The sequence below is a fragment of the Catharus ustulatus genome, chromosome 6, assembly GCF_009819885.2.
Source record: "Catharus ustulatus isolate bCatUst1 chromosome 6, bCatUst1.pri.v2, whole genome shotgun sequence".
Taxonomy (NCBI): domain Eukaryota; kingdom Metazoa; phylum Chordata; class Aves; order Passeriformes; family Turdidae; genus Catharus; species Catharus ustulatus.
In genome coordinates this window covers 38,963,146-38,984,878 of record NC_046226.1, presented here as the reverse complement: position 1 = coordinate 38,984,878, position 21,733 = coordinate 38,963,146, and the positions used below count along the sequence as shown (strand labels likewise).

The 21,733-nt window shown below is 40.3% G+C and overlaps 1 protein-coding gene across 1 annotated transcript in view; it reads right to left on the bottom strand.

Annotated features, from left to right (window-relative positions):
- Positions 1-16,805, bottom strand: part of LOC116997211 (transmembrane protein 263-like) — a 201,309-nt gene extending 184,504 nt beyond the window's left edge. The window contains exons 1-2 of the mRNA XM_033061552.2: positions 16,624-16,805; positions 5,235-5,325 (exon numbers count right to left, since the gene is read on the bottom strand). Coding sequence (XP_032917443.1) covers positions 5,235-5,325; positions 16,624-16,629 — 97 coding nt within the window. The 5' untranslated portion in view covers positions 16,630-16,805. The remainder of the gene's footprint in view (positions 1-5,234; positions 5,326-16,623) is intronic.
- Between the last annotated feature and the right edge of the window lie 4,928 nt (positions 16,806-21,733).

Sequence of the window (21,733 nt, the reverse complement as noted above, 5' to 3'; positions counted from 1 at the left end):
GACTTGGGTTGTGCCAGAACAGAGCAGGACCAGCTGGTGATGCTGTCCCTGATGCACCCCAGGGCACATTTGGCCCCCCCCGGCTGCCAGGCCACACTTCTGGCATAGATTATAGCTGTCATTTTTCCCAGTCTTTTGCTTTTGTTTCACCACCACAGAACTGCAGAGGTCAACCCAGGCTGACTGGCCATTAGACAAAAAAAGCATTTTAAAAGGTGCTCTGTAGAAGGATTTGACTGTTGGAGCTTATGAGGTAACACACTGAAAAGAGTGGTTTGGCTCAGGAAAGTAGAGGAGGGCTTAGCAGATTCCACAGCTTTGCATCTGCCAGCTTCACAGAACTTCAAGATACAGGTCTGGTAGACTACACACACACATACGTACCTAAGTAGGTGGTATAGGACACCAAGTGCCACAGGCAACTTTGTTAACCAGAAAAGGAAACAGAATTTAGCAGAAAGCTTGATACTGAAAGGAAACTGAAGTTCTATTAAGAACATCATTTTCCAAGGTCATTTCTTTGAGTTTATTTGTACATAGGCAGTTGACAGATATACTAAATATAACTTGCAATAAGAAGATGCAAAACAGTGCAGATAAGGTTTGTATCATTTAAATCTTGGTATGGCAATTGTTGCAGAAGACATTTGGCCCAACAATAATGGGGAAAGTGCCACCCATTCATCCCAACTGGATCTATTTATAAGCGTATACCTTTCTAACATTAAACACCTGTATCATGGACTTCAACTGAAGCTATCACCACAGATGAGATGCCTGAAAAGCCATGTTCCTCTGGCCTCTGCTGGTTTCAACAAATAGTCATGTTCTTATAAGAGAATACACGAATATGAAGTTAATTAATTTCAGACATTTCAAATGGATGGTAGTACCTCAACTGAAACACAACTGTACTTTTAGTCAGATCTATACAGATCTAGATAAAATGCTGGTATCAAAAACTCAATTCTCAACGAGCAATCCACAAAACTCCCAGATTCTTTGGGCCAGAGATTCTGAAGCTGTGGATAAGGAGGCCTAACGCTTCCTACAGAAACATGCAATATAGGTCTATCCTGCAGAAGATATAAAACAAAGCAAAGGCTACATGCCTCCATGGAGGCAGATTATAAGGCTCACACAAGATACTATGCTCTAAACTCCTGCAAATCATCTGATTTACAGTAACTATCTCTGTGTATTCTTTACCCACAGCAAGTGTAAAACAATTTGAATTAAGAACACCACGGTTATTTGGAAAGTAAACTTCCCAAGATCTCTTATATACTGCAGAGCTGCTAAGACCCATTGCTTTTAATAAAGCTTTACTCCACAAGGCCCAATCTGTCTGCAACAAAGAAGGAACATCTCTGCTAGGTCTGAAAAGAGTTAGCAGATGGTTCAGACACAAGACTCAGGCTTATTGCCAAACTGATCATAGTAGGTTGGCTGACAAAATCTTCATGCTTAATACTTAAAGGCCATGGAAGAAAGCACTGGGTTGTAAACTCCCAAGAGGGACTACCACTGTTAACCAGTGGCCTAGCTTTGCAACCAGACCATACCACCTTGAAATAAGCTTTAGTATATGCAGTACTACTTAGTAATGCAAGGGTGAAACAAACTCCAGCTATGCTCCAGTATCAACAAAGTAGACACTCCTGAACCGCATAGTTTTTAGCAGTTTGACAGAGTGAAGCTGCTTTCCCCACAAAAATTCATGTAATAAACAGGAGATACGATCAGGAAGGTGCTGACATTTCTGAATAGAAAACATCACAGAAGATTTAATCACCACCAGATTTCATTGCTATCACTTTCCTGATTAATTCAGTGGAAAAGGACAGAAAAGTGATCATATCAATTAGCACTGCACTGTATTAAATGATCAGCAACAGAACCCTGTAGTGGAGAATAAAGCAACAGATACAGCAAGGTGTTGCTGTACTTGAGTAACTAAATCTAGTTCTCTCACTGCAATCACACTTCCACTTAACACTCAAGATCACACAGAATCTACATGAAAGTAGCTCAGACGTGTGGCAACACAGATCAGCCATGCTGAATTTCTTGCAAAGAAGGAAGCAGTTCATACCATTTAGAGCAGTGTGCTCCTCTGCAGAGCTCACTGCCCTTCACTGGCTGGTGATGGTAAACCTGTGCTCTGTGAAGTGCTAAGCACACCAGCACTCCAGATACTAATTGCTACTGCTCCCCTGTGCCTGCCTTTCAAATGAGGGGAGGAAAAAAAAAAGTATGTTACAAGGATAGCAGAGATACTAAAGATGAAGGCAGAATAAAAAACCCTCTGTGAATCTAGCAGATGGATCAGGATGTCAAGAGGTAAAGTATCATTAGGGCATAAACAGCCTTCTTGCGGCAGAGTGTGGGAGCTTCCCTTGTAGTACCACAGAGTGGCTTAGGGAAGAGGAGCTAACAGGGTCCAACCCTTCCTCGTGCGGGCGGGAGGCGCTGGGAGCAGCGAGCGCTGCCTGGGATGCTGGGGCCGGGCGGGCATGGCCGGGCCTGCAGCGCCCCCGCGCGGCGCCGCCCTAAGAACGCAACGCCGAGCCCGAGCAGAAAGCCCCGCACGGCACCCAGCGCCACCCGCGGGGTCCGGCAGCGGCTGCGCCTCTAACTCATTCACTCTCTTGACTTAGCTAAGTACAAAAAAAAAAAGTTAAATTTAAAAGCAGATAAAACAATCCTATTCAGGTTACACACAGATACCAGCCTCTGTTGTGGCTACGTCTTGTTTGGTATTTCTCTGGCCTCAAATGCTTCCAGGCTGCCACACTGCACTTGGGATCAATGTCTGCTATTCCATACCAGCTGTTACCCACATACACACCTACCCCATTTAGTTAGGCACATGATGGACATGTAAAATCGTCCCATTATTTGTAGAAGGCCATGGTGCAGCACTGTTTAGAAATATGACAATCCATGAAAAGCCAGCTTCTATTTTACTGCAATACATACATAGGACAGTGCTTCCAAATTCCCTTACTTTCAGAAGGCCAGTAGACACACTGTTCAAGATAGGAAATGAAGTTACTATGATGTAATCTGGTGAAATAATGGAATGTGCTAGACAAACAGGCTCTGGAGAGCCTTCCATCCCTTATGCACTCATTACCAAAAGGCAAGCAGACATGGTCTCCAATTCATAGATCCCAGGAAACAAGACTGCGGTAGTCACAACAGCATTGTTTTATGTATTGCAAAGCATCTGTTTTAACTAGGGAAATATGCTGTCAGAACAAACAAGAAATCTGAAGAGAAGCAAAGATAAGATAGTACTCTGAGTGGTATTTAAACTAAAGAACCTCAGAATTCTTATACTTTCATGAGGTATTTGCAATCATTCCTGTAACTACACGTTCTTTATTGTCATTGTGGTTGGTCTATGCTGGTAGACAGCAGCTTCTAAGGAACATATCCATTACTCAACTTCACCAACACCCTAAGTCAGCCATAAACCTTTCCACTTCTTCTGCCAAGCAGACTCTAGTTTCAGTTGTGTCTCAGCATTCCTCCTATTTTGCTACTCTTGAGGTCATTCTAAATTCAAAAGATACATACTGAGCTCAGACTTTATCAACTGTATCACTGCTTAACCAAATCATCACAAATGCCACAGTTCATTTTCCTCACACAAGCAAAGTGGGTGTATCCAGACCACATACTTCTCCCAGACCATCCAATAAGTCACAGAAGTAGAATATTAACAGTGACATATTTCACTGTCATTCAAACCAGCAGGGTTGCAGGCAGAAGAACTTACTTTCATTTTAAAAAGTTAGTTTGCAAAAATACTGAGCTACATTGAAAAAAACCGCTTCTGATTATACAGGTCAAAGCCTTAGTCCAAAATCTAAACTTATTCCTGATAATCTGATGAGCCAAGATGGGTTTTACATTCCAGGATACAATCTCCAGGCTCATGTAATCATCAGCTTAGGCTAGTGACCAGAACTCTTAGTTCAACAATGAACTGCCATTACATGCTGACTTGGCATTACTTACGAAGAAAGGAAGGGGAGGGAATATTAATATTATATCCTCCATGTATGTATAGAATAAACACAACATCCTCCACATTTACTTCCTTACGGCTTTATAAAAGTTGCAAAAGAAACCTACCTTTTACTTACCTCTACATACTGTAATTGTCAACAGAAAGGATATGAAATGGCAGAACGAGAAATTATAACTTAATAAGAAAACTTTAACAGAACGCTCAACAAGAAGGGATGGGAGCAGCTAACTCCTAAAACCATCCACTTGGTTCACATTCCCTTTAAGAATGGCTGTCAGTATAAATGCTGTATCAGCATCTTCTTCTCTTAAAGGAAAAATATAAAACACACTTATGTTTCCCAGAGACATGTCACGGTATTTTAACAGTAAGTAGCTAATAAGAATCTCAGCACTCTCTGGGTTGTTTAAGCCATCCACAGTGATTATGAGTGACTGTTTTAGGAGCCACTGAACTGAAGACAAAGCTCAGGATATATCATCACTTACAGCAATGTTAGCAGCTTCTATCCAAAAGAAAGTAGCACTTATTTTGCTGCATATATACATCTGTGACTTTGCACAGTGGGAAAAAATCTGTTTCCTGTATAAATCCAGGGCATGTCATTGCAAACAAGGTTTTTAATTAAAATTGGCATTTTTGAGCCTCCTGCTGACGGACAGCATCTCATTGCCTCCTCCTCAGATGGCTAAACTGGCTTCCAAGAGAGACAGTGACAAGAAACAAAATCACTAGAATACCTAACTTTGACAAGTCTCTGCTGGGGACAATTTCAACAGCAGGATGCTGCAGAGAGCGGTAGAGAGACAAAAGATGACTACTTAGGAATTCAGCCCTAATGAAGACTCAAAACATCACAAACAAGACAGTAGAGAAAGCATTTTATTCCTAAGCCTGAAGACAGGATGATCAAGCAGGACAATTTTAATCAGAAGCCATATTGTTAAAGAGAATGCAGAACTGTGTCTGCACCTCAGTGGGTAAAGCCCTCCTTTGAATGCAAAAAAAGGGTGTAGGGGCTGGCTAGACCTCTGGCTGGGAGGTTGGCTAAACTGTCAGCTCTGACAAAGCTTTATCCCTCTCAGAAAACAGGCAGATACAGGTTCAATTCAGACACATAAATCAGACTTCTTGGCCAGAACATTTTCCTCAATTGATTGCAAAGAGTTTATATTGACTGCCAGTACTGTACCTTCGGGAGGCTCTTCCCGCAGATGAGGAGGCAATTCTTCACTTGTGGTCTCAGTTTCATCATCCACCATCTGTGTTTCTAAGCTAGGGCCCTGCAGAACAGAACAGCAAGAGGGGGTAAATTGCAGAAATTCAGACGGGAATCACAAAAACGGTTACAGGACTAAAGAACATGCCAGACGGTATGGACACAAGGAGTTGACTTTAGGTGATGAGGAAGAAATAGCTGGGAGATTTCTTTGCAGTCAAATTACAGAAAGGGGAAGTTTGGTTTGTTTCTTTGTTTTGTTGGGATTTTTTAAATTAAAAATAAATAAGTTTTTAAAAAAAGCACACAAAGTATCAAGGGAATTGACTGAAAACCAGAAAATGAACAGTGAAACAATTTCTAAATGATTATTTCCAAAACATACTGCAATGATCAATTAAAATTTCCATTTATCAAGGGTAGCAGCAGTTCCACCATCAACTGGAATTTTCAGGGAAAAAAACCTTATTTTTGTCTTATCAAGACTAGATTCTGAAATGCCACTTTTTTCAAAGGAAAACAAAGCAAACTGGTTTACAATCTTCTAACCTATGCAGGTCCATTGACTGTGGAGTTTTCCCCTACAAGCCCAATACATCCATTTGTGCCTCCAAGTGTAATTTGCCAAACAAGCCATTCCTCAAAAACTGAACTGAACTACCCTCCCAGGTTCTGCATTTCCATGTTCCAGCCTTCTTGATCCTGTAAAGTGCCTACAATGCTACTGCTGGAAGAACATGAGCAGAGTTAAAAAGATTTACAGCTGAACTCAGTTTACACACACAATATTTTCATTACATGGGGAGCTATAAAAGTGCAGTTGTTTTTTCAGTTTCAAACTATCACAGAAAAAAAACGCAACATCTTCTTCTACCCAACTTACCTTTTTTTTAAGTAACAGAAAAGTAAACACTAGGCATAGCTAGAGAACTCCTTTTTAAAAAACCTAATTTTCTTTGCAATGTTCATACAGTGAAGAGTGAAATGACAAACTTAGCAGTCATTAGGAAATGAAGCTTTTGTGCACTTTGAAAACATGACTGAGTTTGTAGTCTGAACTATCTGAAAATGTGTACTAACACGCAGCTGGAATGTTACAGAAATACAGCTGGTACATCAACAGCTTGCAAAATGTTATTATTTGAAGTCAGGAAGAAAAGGGGCTCATAGCCCTAAAGCTGCAGTATTTATTTTCATTCTTTCCAAATCCTGTGACTGCAAGGTTATCCCCAACAGCACTGGCTACTTTCTCTCTTCCCTCAATTTGCACATTATGAAAAGTACACTTTTCAAATTCCATCCTTTGCACAATAGTTCACATCTTCATCTATTCCCCTTTTTTCAACAGAATGGACATGAAAACAAGAAGTACCACTATGCTTTCCAGATGTTTTACACTAGGGAAAAAAAGACCACCCAGGTGAAGTGTCATACGTCTACTGTGATGGTGCCAGGGTCATAACCTGGATTTCTGCCATCCGTGACTATGCAAGTTTTACCTAGGCTGTTTACCTACTTCTCCTCACTTATAAACACCCAGTATCAACACTGCCCAGCTTTGGTCATGCCTTGTAGTAGCTATCACAGAAAGGGAAAAAAGCGTTTACCACATGGTACAGATGGGAAAGTAGTAAATTGCCTTAGTCCAATTTAAAAAAATATATAAATAAATCCAGGAGTCAGTAATCAATATCAATATCTAACAATCTCCTCACTTCAACTAAATGTGGTCCAGATTTTAAGAACATGTAAACAATTCTGGGTAAGAGAAACAAATTGAATATAAAGAATGTATTTGAATAACTTTCTACATCAACTGGCAATATATGAATTTACACTTCTTTCCTACCCATCAGTGCCACAGAGAGAAAAGAAAAAGGGAAGATGAGGCTACAGTAGTATACCAGATCAGAGGACTTATTTTTCGTATAAAACACATGGACGTGTAAGACATGAAGCACAAATATTTGCCTTGGAAACATTCTGAACCATAACTATGGAACTCCTAAACTAGACTGGGTCTCGAATGTGAATCCTATGCCTGTATTTTCTGGTGTACAAACAACAAAATTATTTTAATTTCTCAAAACAAGAACAACCGATCTGCACATACTAGCTATATGCTGCCCAAGGACACAATTCAGCTTCCAGGGACTATGGAAAAGAAAGCAAGAAAAGTATTCTCTTCTCTTCAAAATACTCAGTGTTGTCAATTCCCTACAAGACAAACCTGCTCAGTAGCTTCTCCCAATGACAGCCCATGATAAGTGATGCTCCTTTGGGTTACAGTTGTTGTCATCCACACAAAGAGGATGCAAAATGCTATCAAAAGTGAGTGGTGGCATTATGGTTTTTTCTTCTTTTCATAACGTGTTTCATAAAAGGCTATGCAATTATGGATAGAGAGGACTGCCAGTACTGAACTAAACAAGTGGGACAAATCACATACAAGCATTTCAGAGTACACCTCATGCTCTTCCACAGGATAAAATATTTTGAGAATAATTCTGACCAGAACTTTACCTGTATGCTCAGATTTTCAGTATATTTGAAGACTGTATATTTTACAAGTGCTGTAGTAAATGCATGCATGACAGAAAGCGAGTTCCTATCCAGTCAGGGTCAGCATTTTCCACAAGGTACAGGGTTATGTTTATGACACTGAAATCAAAAGCTCCATTTATCACCACACTTGTACTAACAAATGATATCAGCATGGTCAATCACAAAAACAGCCATACTATCTCAATCTCAGCAGAGTAATAAGTACTCAAAATATCACACAGTACAGGAGCAAGTCCAACACCAGGCAATCAGTGTCAGCTCATTTTGTTCCAAAGTCAATACCAACACGAGACTGTCATTGCAAATGCCCCAATATGGCTCATCTTTCTGAAGAGCCCCTGCAGGCCATCTCATACAATAAAAAAATCCTACCTACACCACCACTTTCAGGCCTTTTAGACTCTACTTTTGTACTTAGCAATACATTAACTATGGCATATAATCTTAAACTGAAGTCAATTGACTGTTTACTGAGTCAGGAATTCATTTTGCTAATAAGCAGCAAAATGCAAAACTCCAAAACAGAGTCCAAGAAGGACAACAATGAGGGAGGGCAATCTTTTTTTTTTTTTTTAAGAATACATCCTGTGAAAAATTATTAATGAAATTGAACACCTCTGGGACAAATAACTTCAATTTTCCTTCAGAGAGTCACGTATCTTACAATTCTGCTTCTTCTTGCCATTCCTACTCAACCTACAAAATACCAAAAAAAAACTTTTTAGTACTCCAGCATAAGCAGAGTCAGAAGGAAATACACCATGTAAATAATCTTCTTCATTATACTCAAACTTTTAAGTAATCTTTTTGCCCTTTCAGAACAGAAGTTGGAGAAATCTAAAGCTCACAGTCATGGATCCAGCAGCAGTTTACTGTCTCAGTTCTGAGACTACACTTTGGAAATAATTCTAAAATCTGCAGCTTTAGCTACTATTTTCCCTGTGCATTTTCAAGTGAACATAGTATATATTTCCTAATCCAAACCTCCGTATTTCCATTCCTGCTTCTAAAGACTTTATTCCAGTTTTTCCTTATTGTCATTATTCTTCATTCATTTATATTCTGAATTTGAGCCTAGAATCTTACTTCTTCTACTGCAAGAAACTGCCTCATTCCTCCTAAAGCCTCTCCTTAGGAGCCCAGAAAGTCAGACTTGCTTCTTTCTATTCAAATCCTCAACTGCCAGCATAAATCACATGTCCTCTGTCCTGCCTAACAGTGACTTTCAGACACGGTATTCTATGTAGGCACCATTCCAATAAAGCAATTAAGCAGGAGAAAATTCATGGCAGCCCAGGCTTCACACCTCCACATCCATGATTTTACTTGTAAGCTTCCCAGCACAGGTCCAACACCTTTTGCATATACACTATCATATATGCCAACTAATAATCATAAAGACTAGATGCACCCCTAAATACTGACAAGTCTCAGTGGGTCTGTGTGAAGTAACAACTGCAGTAATCCCCACACACAGGACAGTTTAAGTGTTCCAGGATGCTAAAGTATCTCAGTGGAAGGGAAACTGGAAATTGGTTATTTTTGTATCAGTTTAAAGAATACTTATTTCAAATCCACAAGACTAAAACCCACAGTTTCCTGAACATTAGCATACTTTGCCCCTTCCTAACACCACAAAAAAACCCCAGCTCTTTTCATCCCAACTTCACTTTCTCCAAATGCATGAGAGATGATACATGTTATGACTGGGTCGAAGGTTTGCAGATGCCAAAGGTTTGTCAGATTCAGTAACATTGAAGCTGACCTTCATCAGGCTTTCCTACAATGAAATTAAAAATTACATTGTTCATTTGAGATCTCTCCTCTATCCAATCACTGTTACAAAGTTTCTCAGAATTTATCTTTGATATTTCATATTTAAACAAAATAAATTGTTCCATCTCCCATATCTGAAAATGGCTTGTGGCTCACAATGCCCTTTCTGCTTTTCACATAATTACATAAGGTCTCGATTCCTACAGAAAAAAAAGAGGTTGTTGTTTAAAGAAAAATAAAAATTAAACAACCAACCACTGGGTAAGTAGTTCAACATGATGACATCTTTTTCCAGGGAGTTGAGGACCAACAGGTACTTCAGCTGGAGCACATAACCACCCAATCAATTCCTTACTCTCTGCTGCACAGGTAACCATGTTCAGACACTGGAAACAAGTTTAAAACTATCATTGTACTTTTTTTAGGCAGTTTGCAGCTGCAGCTTTTACTTCAGCAATGAATTTTCAGCAACTTAAGGAATTAAGACTTTAATTTAAAGTTTTCCAAATGGAATAGGAACGTTCCATTGAATCTGCCATCATTATTGATTGCACACGCACACCTTTGGGATTTTCAGTGTTGGTTGGATTTTTTCTCCTGTAGAGGGAATAAAATTGATCTACAACCATAAATTTTTGTTGTTTGTTTTTCTTCTCTTTTTTTGGTTTTCCTCTATGTTTAAAGGAGCCTCTTGATGGATGCTTTGCTTTTAGTTTTGTAAAACAAAGTTCACTTATAATGAGAGCTTCTGTGCCAGGTTTCAGCCCAAGGGGAATTTGAGTTGCAGTTATAAATCCCCTGGAACAACAAAGGAAAGTACAGAAATAGAAATGCTGAGGATGACAGTAGCATAAAATTGTGGCACTTCGTTCAAAGTACACTGTAACAAAGAACAGAAAAGTTGCTTAGGTTACTTGCTGTTTCCTGAGTGTGGACAAGCACATTAGAGAGGCTACAATTTTAACAACACAATTTTGTCTTGACAACAGGACTGGTGGATAAAGGCAATGAGAGCAAGATTTAATGTTGTAAATGTCAAATAAAGATTGAGTTCTATTGTTCTCAGCAGAACAGCCAAATCCTATTTTTACAGCAATAAAACAACTTTGTACTGTCAGTAATCCAAATTAGGGTTCATTTGGCATAAATAAATTTTTAAAAGTACTAATCACACCACGGTCTGTTCTCCATTCAGCAAGCCAATAAATTGATGGTTTACACTTTTCATGTTCATGTTTTTTATAGGGTAGGTAACACCATTTATACAACAAACAGCCAATACAGTCTGCTCAGTGGTAGGACAGTTCTGGATTTTGAATTTATTATTGTATTGAATTTTGTCATGATTGACCATTTATTTTCCATCCAGATTTTACCTACTAAATCAATGTTAGCATGGGAAGAATGTAAGAGTGCTTTTCAAAAACTAAACCAAGCAAACATTTCATTTGATCAGGCACTGACCTGGCCCAAAGAGAATAACTAACATACTATACTATATTATAACTGTACTATAACATACTATAAATGTACTTTTCCAGCTTAGTCCTTGACAGATGGATTTAGTGATTAATGCCAGTATTACTCTGACTAAAGAAATGAGATAATGCACTCTACAGAAAGAATATTCTCCATTTTCCTAACAAGATGTGGAAGTATCACTCTAGGGAGCTGCAGACAGCATAAGAAATTTGTCTGAAAAACGAGAAGTCCTTTGCCTAATAATATAGGCATATATATTACAGAGGTCATTAAGATTTTTCTCAACCATGCTAGAGACTTCCAATGTAATACCCTTTTCAGTATCCTCAGTAAAGTCACAACTGAAAAAAACCCCAAAACAAACCAAAACAACCCCAAACAAACCAAACAAACAACAACCCCAAACAAACCAAAACCCCAAACAAACAAACAAACAAAAAAACTCATGGAAATATGCACTAAGCAGCATTCTATAACTATGGTTTCATGTGAGCTGATTTTCATGCATTTATTTCCTTAAAAGTGCTCTACTACTGTTTTAGCTTTAATGAGCTGAAATTTAAGTGATTTTCAAGGGCTCTTACAGCTAGAACATCAGATTTTTTACAATAAGGCTTGAATTCAAAGTACATAAGCATATACACAGCTTGAAAATATGAGCATTCTCTCACAAGAGACATCACTGCAAGAGTTTGAAACACAAGCAATCTTGCCAAAATCTTAATTTCCTTTTTAAAAATTCGACTGGAAAAAAAAAGCTGCAAATCCACTTGAAGTTAAAAAATTATTTCAAAACCCTCAAAAGTAATTTTAGGTGCTAGAAATTGAGGATAAATATAAAATATTCTATTCAGGACAGAACTTATTCCTGTGTACTTATTTCATCAGGTATTTCAAAATCCATTTTCTGCATTTGGGAATTAGCTAGGAGATTGCAGTATGATGTATCTATCACACAACTTTTAAACTTACTTTGTTGATGGCTAGGTAGTTAAATATTTCCTTCCTTACAAATGAGTTCTGAACTCACATGAGAGCTTTTCAAGATCAGTGTTGCTTGTCATTCTATGCGTTTATTGTAGTGCTTTAAAGAAGAAACATTTCAGATAAAATATTTACTAATTCTACAGAACAAAAGCTACTTCTGGTACTGTTAAGCCCTCCAATTTCACACCTAGCCTGCATAGTCAAAACTTGCCTGCCAGAAGCACTGCCGGTAGTAACATCCCTTTTATTTCAGGCTCCATAGAGACCTCTTTCTCCCAAACTCACCTCAAGAAGCAGTAAGAAAGATCACAACTTGCTGCATACAAGATTGGTTGCTGAGTGCAGTAACTCTGGTTGCAAACAGACATCAGATAGAAAAAACACTTCACCACTATGAACACAAGCAACACACAAGTAGGAATTCATTCAGGAATCAACAGTTTTTGGTAACTGCTCCCTTTTACTTGAAGATCTGTGAGGAGCAAAGGTTCTCCCTCCAAAATGTTTTTACAATGAATCAAAGCCCAAGAATTACACTAGACCTTGAGCAGCTCTGCAGACATATTAAGACTCTAAGATTTACTAGCACCAGTACAAGACACTTCTGTGACACCCACTAAGTTCAATCAGAACATTTCTTTTGAAGAAACTCAAGAGCTCTACTATTTGTCCCTATCTGTGTAAGTATATACCTTACCCAGAACTTCAAAGGTAACCCCTTCCCATCTGTTTGAAATTCAGATGAAATATTGGAAAAGAAAACCACTGCAAAGTTTGTAAGGCAGTTCAACAATAAAGAAAAACAGGTGTGACCAATCAGAGGCAAATATTTAAATCAAAATTATCTACAGAATATGTACTCTGTGTTCCCTTTTACTCTATCACTCACATTCACGTTCCTGCCGATTCCTAGATCACGTTTAGGACTCCATGTAAGGAAAACATTACAATATACTCCATAGAAAGCAATACCTCTTGTCACTGTTTCTTTCCCAAGTACTTTTCATTTCAACCATAAAGAAGCCTGCTAAAAAGGATTGGACACATGAAAAAAAAAGTTCATGTATACATCATTTTGACAGGACAACCCATGACATCCTTAAGGAACAGAGTCGTCTGTAAATACAACCAAGAAAAATATTTACTTGAGCTTTCCATAAATTTGATACTGCATCTTCAAAATATCTTGCCTTATTCTGATCTCTAAAATTTATCTGTCAACACTCACTATCACAGGCAGCCAGAAAAAGAGAACTATAGGGAATAAGTTCACAATCTTTCTCTTAAATATAGCTTCAGGTTTCTTAAAGTAAAATGTCACATTGTCATATCCCAAACTATATAACTTAACTGTGAGCACATGTCAAAGTACCACAAGCTCTCATTCTACTTTGAAGAATCCTTTCAATAAGGAGGGGACCAGCCACTTAACTGACATCACATCTTGAGCTTGCTTTCACAAACAAGAACTTCAATATGACCTGTCACTCTCAATGCCTTTCATTTCTCTGATTTTGGATTTAGTTTAGATCAGTGACAGAAGCAGTGTTAGAAGCAGTCACCACAGCAGAACCATATCTATCCTAATGCCTCAACTCATTCACCCACTGAAGATACAGCATGAAGAGGTTCTGTTAGCAAGGGCACAAGAATCTTCTCCAGTGCTGCCTAGGACTTGAGAAATCCAGCATTTAGCCACAAGAGATTAATACTGGAAAGATGCTATGCTGTGGGACAGTAATTAGCAGCTGACTGCAATAGATAGGCAGGGATTTGGTTATCTCCCCACTGCCCTAATAAATGAAGTTTCCCTCCCCACAGGACAGACACATTACCCAGGCTCCTACTGCAGCCTGAAAAGGTGTATTTCCTTGCCATCAGGACGATATGCCCTGGAAGGAAAGTAAACTTTATTGACATACTCAAAAGATACCACTTATTAACACATACAGACAAGGTCCACTTCCTCACAAAATCAGAGCTCCTTGCCTCTCACTCCTGTCCTATAAAGCAGGAAAAGGGACTTGAACTAGTTTTGTATTTTGCATAGCCTGGAAGCTCCCAGAGAGACCATCCTTCAACATGGACACAGCTCAAAAGACATCGGAACAGAAATAAAGTACACATGAAGATTATCTTGAATCAAGTCCAGTTGCAACACCAAATTTTAAAGCATTGCTTTGCCATACCACTTTACTTCACTCTACCTTGTTAATAGGAAACTTATTATGTGACTGTCTTAACTACATCAGGTTTCAGTTTCCTCAGCAACAATCAGCATTAGTAATGGATTCTGAAAGGATCACTTCTACAGCAGAACTCCCCTGATGTTACCACTTCCCTAAGTAGGCAGACCATTTTGATACACACCAGCATTAACCTGTTTTCTTTTGACTGTTCTGCCTTCTCAGCAAGGTGCTGACCAGCATCACAGAGCTCCATGCTTAGCATCAAAACCAATGTTGCCAGAAACACACAAACTCACATGCATTTCCCAAGATGTAACAATAATTAGGGGAGAAATAGACACAATGACTTTTGAAAAGTTTCATTTTGATGTCTTCCCTGCACTGATCAAAAACTTAAACTTATTTGTTTTAAAGTCACACCACACTACTCATGCCCAGGCCTATAAAAGAGATTCTGATCCAATGCACACTACAGACACCTCTTCCTACCCTTCACTTCTCCTTTCCTCACCCTTTTAAAGGGGTGAAAGTACTGCACTTTTCAATGCACTCTACTTGTTACACAAAAAGGTAATTATCCCCACCCCCAGCTTAAGACTTCAAATCATACATCTGCAATCATCTTATCTAGAAGAAATTTGAAGCAACTCCTACATCAAAAGGTGGCACACATGGAAAGAAATGTGCACTGAAAGAAGTTGCCCATTCAGAGAAAAAAAAAAAAAAAACGTGAATCCTTTAATACTGAAAAGCTCTACACAGTGGTTATACCTGAAAAATGATTGGTTAAAAACAAACAAACAAACTACTTCCCCCTCACAAACACATGCGTTTCCCTTGCGGTCAGAACACGATTCCATTCACATTTTGTTGTATTTTGAATGAGCTCATCTTAAATAGCCATGAGCTTTCTCCACTCTAGTGGGGCAACAAAAGGAATTCAGCAGAAGCAATAGGCTTAGCAAGAATAAGCAGCTGTTTACTCTGCATGCAATAAAACAGAAGGTGAAGAAAATCTTTTTGGTTTTGACCTCAAGCTGCACGTGCTGTTCAGACAGCACTCTGAGGTTTTTGTTTTACAGTGTAAGTCAACAAATCATCCAAAGCCATAGTGCTGCTTATCAATAACATTCTTAATACGTACTTTTCATTATTCTACACTATTGGAACTAACAAACATTCAGAGAGAAAGAAAAAAAACCTTTTTAGTAAACACTTTTTACTATCAGGCTATGTATAAATGCACAACAAAATATAACACTGCATAGAAGGAGACCCTCTTTTTACATATATTAATTGCATGTATGCAGAGGCTGCCCCTTTTCTTTCATCCACCAGCTGTGCAGATATTTATGGTTAAGAGCCCCTGTTGCCCAGAGACAATTATGAACCTCAGTGACTGCCACACATGCACTTCCCAGGACGCAACACCTGCACAAGCTGATGAACTTCTAACACGCACTTACTTGACTCAGAGTCTTGGAGGAAGACCTGAGCCAAATTTCTCCATTGAGATTAGTACAGACTTATATAGTTTCTGCCTCAAACCTAGCTAATACGTTTCCTTGTTTTACTCCTGGACAAATTCAGGAAACAGGGAACGCCTGGTGTGCCTCAAGCTTCAGACTGATTAATGAGAGTAAATCTCTTCGAAAGTAATTTTTCACCTGAAAATTAAAGAGATATGACAACATAAAGTGAAGAAAAAGCAATACAACAGCATTGCTGACTCTTAACCAACACAACTGAAGACACAACCTCGCATCTCAGTGTTATATATTACCACTTCTATAGTCCAGCCAGCTTCAGCACCCACACCAGGAGCCGGCTCAGGTTATAGACATTCTCTAGCCTAATAGTTTTCCACAGCAAACTACGGAGTGAGGCGACGATCTCCCCCAGGCTCAGGGAAGGGCCTGCGAGAGCAGCCGCACAGGTGAGCGCCGGAGCGGCGCCGGCCGCACAGCGAGGCACGGACCCCACGGCGCCGGGGAGGGAAACCGCCCTCGGGATGCTGAGCGTGAGCCAAGATGCCCGGGGAAGCAGGGCTGCTGGAGACACCAGCCGAGAAGGGCAGCGGGCGCAGGCAGCCTCCTCCGGCTCCCACGCTACTCCCTCCCCGTCTCAGCGCCGCCCCGGGTTTTAATGGAGAGAAAAGGGGAAATTCTTCTCGGGAGACGGACCCAAGAAGGGACACCACATTCCCCGCGAAGTTGGAAGCTTCTGGAAGTTGTGCACTTCGTTACACACCGTCACCACCTCCCGCCACCGGTTACCGCCGGGGCCCGGCCCCCGCCCTCGGCCCCCCGGAGCCGCCGCGGCCCGGCCGAACCCCCCGCCCCGGGGACAGCCGCCAGCATCACCTTCATGCCGCGTCTCCCGGAGCACCGCCCGGCGGGGATGGACGGAGGGCGGGCGGCCGGCGGATGCGTGCCCGTCTCCCCCGGCGCTGGGACTCCGGCTCCTCCTGCCCGATGTAAACACACACCGGCGGGCGGGGGGAGGCTGGGCCGGGGGGCAGCGCCATGGCAACCCGGCCGGAAGAGGAAGCGCGGGGGTCAGGGGCGCCATGTTGGCGGGGGGCTCGGGGCTCGCAGGGATGCTGCGGGAGGCGCGGAGCCGGCACCTCCCGGCGGGGCCAGGGCCCGCGCAGCCTTCACCGAGACACCCGGCCGGCCAAAACCGCTGCCTGGCATGGCAGGTGAAGAGCTTCACCTGGGGTAACACACTGGCCTCTTCCAGTTTGCAGTGTAGACCGCTGGGAATGCAGCGAAGGGAGATGAGTTGACTCAGCCTTAAGTCAAACATGGAAGCAGTGCTTCGTTGGCCAGGATGAGGAGCCAGTTCTCCGAGCTCTGTTCTCCGTGCAGGCTTGCCGGCATTCATGGAATCAAATAGAATCAATTATGTTGGAAAATACCTGTGAGATCATTGAGACTAACGTAAGCGTCCCCATGTCATCTAGACCATGGCACTAAACGCCACATCCAGTCTTAAAACAACTGCAAGGACGGTGACTCCACCACCTCCCTGTTCAATCCATTCCAGTGTCTAACCACCCTTATTGTGAAGAAATTCCTGCTAATGTCCAACATAAATGTCCCCTGGTGTGCAACTTAAGACTATGCCCTCCCATCTTGTCACTTGTTACCTGGGAGAAGGGACCGACCCCAGCTGGCTACAACCTCTGGTCACGGAGTTGTAGAGAAAGGTCAGCCCTGAGCCTCCCTTTCTGCAGGCTAAACATCCCCATGTCCCTCAGCTGCTCCTCACAGGACACGCGCTGCAGACCCCTCACTAGCTGGACAATCGATCCTGTCACAAGTGGGGTGAGCAGGAGGCCGTGGGGCTTTTGAGCCCTTTCCTCCTGTTATCCTGAGCCAATGGAGCGTGGCTCCAGCCTGCAGGATGGGCACTGCGCCCATGCTGTTGCTCCACGTGAGGGAGTACGGTTTGGTGGCAAAGATAAAAGAATCTGGACATAATTTTTGGCGTGTAAAGTTTTCTTTCTCGTGTATAGCTTTAAAGTGATCACTGAGTACAAGCACACACATGGATAGAAGCATGTTCTGCTAAGTGGATGGTTTGGTGCAATGAGGGAAGCCAGACAAAGCAAAACGAAAAAGAGTGGTTTGAAGCAATGATTCCTGAAATAGGGAGAGAAAACAACATTAAGTGAATGGTGGTGATGAAGAGTACATTTTCTCTCTGATTTAATATTATTCTACATGTGATGCTGAGTTAATATGTAGACAACATAACTGACTCAAAAGGTGGTTGAATCCAAAAGAGGAAAGTCTGCTTTTGTTCCTTTGTTTAACTTCTTGACTAAGAAATATTGCAGTTTTTTTCATAAAGAAGTGCCCTAGGCAACCATGTGTTTTAAGGCATTCTGGAATACAGTGGACCCTATTTAGTCGGAAACCATAAAAGGAACAATTACACTGCTTAAAGTCTAGGAATACCTTCTCTCAGTGCACAGTTAATTTTTTTGTTTGTCCCCTACTGTCATTTCTAATTGCAGAACCTCCTTGAAGTGGTACCATAAGACTGGCTTCCATTTTTCAGTTAAAAGGAAACTTTTGAAAAACACCAAAGTAATTCCCTCACCTCACATGGGCTGACAATTAAAAAGATTCATTTCCTTTGCTTTTCACAACACATCCATGCCTTACATAATTATCTGCATCACTTCTTAGAGGAAGTATTCTACAGCCCTTTCCTGGCACAGACTCTCATAGCAGAATTTATAATTTCTTATGCACATATAAAGATACTTCAAGCCTGTGAATCTTCTCAGAAGAGCAGTAGTGGAAGCCAGTGAATTCAGCAAAGGTTTCATATACCACACTAATTTCTACAGATCTGCACATATTCCGTGGGCATAAAGAAGCACACTTACAACACGTGTGTAAGATACTACCCTCCATATTAGATATATAGAACTAACTGTAATAATATAACCAAAATGTAAGACCTTTCTTAAAAAATATCAAATAATCTTATAATCTTGTCAATAGTATTAGTAGAATTATATTAAACTTTTAATTGTGTAATGAAAATTCATATTTTGGTGGGTAGAAAGAAGGTCATATAAAGATTGTGTTGAGTTTAACATGTAAATTATAGCCTGATTAACAATAAAATAATATTTCCTAAAGTATTAAGGATTAAAGAGAAAAATATCTTTTCCCTCATCAGATTAAATTATTCACTCTAGTGAAGTTAAAAATGCAACTTTCTCCATTTAAAATAGTGAATTTCAGATAAACATAGATTTTTTTTCAGCAAGTCCCTAAGCCCATAATATAAAATAGATTGAAGTACAATCTTTTAAATAAGTTAACTTTAAGTTGTAATGTTTGCAATGACTGCAGAACATTTAAAGAATATTCCAGCTGAAAAATCAGAATATTCTATATGACAGACAAATAGGGGATGAGGAGGGGGCAGCAAAGAATGAGAAAGCAATTTGTTTACTTTGTGCTAAGTGCAGAAAGTACTTTATTCCTGAAAGTATTTCAGCAGCACCAAAATTATTAGTTTCATTCAAAAGGATTTAGTCCATTTAATGCACTCCAGTTCTGCTCTGGTGAGATTCACCTCAAAAGTGTGTCTCTACTGAAGCAAAATGGCTAATGTATAGACTCCACTGTTAGTAAATTAAAAGTGATGTCTTTTCACGGAGAAATTCCCCTCCCAGCCTTCAAGAAGTATGGACCAGCTGGGGAGATTTGCCTACCTAGAATTTTCAGTGAAGACTGGGATCTCAAACATCTTAACTAAAGCATTGATCATTTATAATTTTCTTCAAGGTGTTGAAGTCAGTGAAAAAAATATTTTTACCTTCAGATTTGGTCACAGTAAATTCCCAAACTACTTATTAGGGGAAAAAAGGCAGTTTTTATAAAGATTACCATCTTTTAAATAGGGGCGAGTGTGTGTGAAAGAGTGATATTCAGGTATATTCTTTTCTGTGTAGCCAAGGAAGTCCACTCCTCAGGTGCAAAATGACTAATAGTTTCTCCCTGTCATGTTTACTAACTTTAGGAGACGAGATTTCAGGACTTTTTGCCTATGCTGATAACCACACACTGGCTCAGAGATAAGAACCCCATCAACAACTGAAGTCCCAAATCACACCCCTACAACAATAGAGCTTTCCCTTAGATGTATTTGAAAAGACTGGGATAACTAATGATTGTTTTAAAGTACTCAGGTGGACAGAAACATTAAAACAGAGATAATTGATACTAGAAGGTTCCATTTCGCCTGAGTGCAGGTGGCTGATATCATCAAGCAGAATGGCCCTGCTTTGTTACCTGTTTACCTTCATTTTTTCATCCCTAGTTTCTGAAGTAATATTCTTGCCCTGTGTGACATTTGAGCAGCCTTATCATTGCCTGCTGTTAAAAAGCATAATGCAGCAAAAAGAAATGCAAGTGCCAGGTGGTGCAAGATAGGAAAATAATACACAGTAATTCATGGGAACAGCATGGTGGCAGTAGTTGGCTCATGTGTTAAAGGGTCCTGCTAGAAATGAAATTATTTCCAGACAATGAAGCTGCTGGTTAGTAATGACTGGAGCTTTTACAGCTCCTCCAGATATCTCTGTTCCAGATGAAAACAATTTCCCTTACCTTGAAAAAATAAATTTGCCATTGGCCATTTCAAGCATCCCATCAAACAAATTAGCCACAACTTTGCAAACGCGTAAGCCCTGGTTTTCCTCATGCTACGTTTTGGTGAACGACTCGTGTATTGAGAGACCTACCCTTACTTTGTATGCCTTACATGCCTCTGTAGCTGTCAGTACAGCAGCATTTGATTCTCTTTCCTAACTTCACCTCTACAACATCCCTGCAAAGTAGGGAGGTACTTGCTTCACTGGGTAGCCAGACATTGGAGAGCATTGCAACTCCAGCAGAGAATTAATAAACTTCTCTCTGGCATGAAGTTCAGCTGAAGGCACAGAGGTAACTAAACCACACACCATAAACACCTACAGCAATCTACAGCCTAAACACCACCCTACACTGGAATCTGAACAAGGTATCAGCTGCAACAAAAAACGTTTGTGGCAGAGCAAGGAGCATCACTTTCCCTCCTACATCATGCACTGGTAACAGCCTAATTCAGGAACTGACTCCTTTTTAGGAGTTCCTGTTCATTTTAAAACACCCTTAAATCCTAATGGTATAACAAGAAAAGAATAAACAGTCTTGTGATTTGGCTGTATCATCGGAGTCATAGTTGTAGAAAGGAGGATTTAGAGGTCCACAGATTTCTACCTGCCCTCTCCTGTGAAGGGCCCAAGGTACTCAAGCTGAAAAATTTGGCATGCCAAAAGCTCATATGCAGCAGGGGTTTTTCCCCTGTGCAAATTTCAGTGTTTCGCATGACATTTTAGCATTAGGTGCAAAGTCTACAGATATGTTTAAAAGCAGAAGAATGGCTTGGTGCTGCATGAAATAAAGATAAGCTACAGTTTCCCCTGGGCAGTGGGAAGTCATCTTATCAGGAAACAGGAGAGGTATCAAGAAAAGGAATGGAATCAAGTGTAGACAAGTAGTCAGCATATTCTTGAATTGTTAGGGGATGTTATCAATAGGAGATTTATTAATAGTTTCTGAAATTAATTATAGCTGGATTGGACATACTGCTTTGTGCATATAACACCTGGGTCTTGCCCATGGAAGGAACAGATTTTGATATTTCTGTGATAAAATAATAATGTGTTACACTCCTCATGTATCAAGCATATTTCATGACCATATAGCTGTCTTATTGGGAAAGTTCTTATCTAAAATCCATTTCAAATCTCTATTAAAGACCCTTCTACTCAGAGATAGAGCACTTATCCATTACCTTGTAGAGCTGTAATCAGTCTGCCCACTTCTCTGAATGCAAATTCTTTTTGCTCAGTTGTGTAAAACCCTGAACTCCAAACATCAGCTTGGCTTATTGTATCAT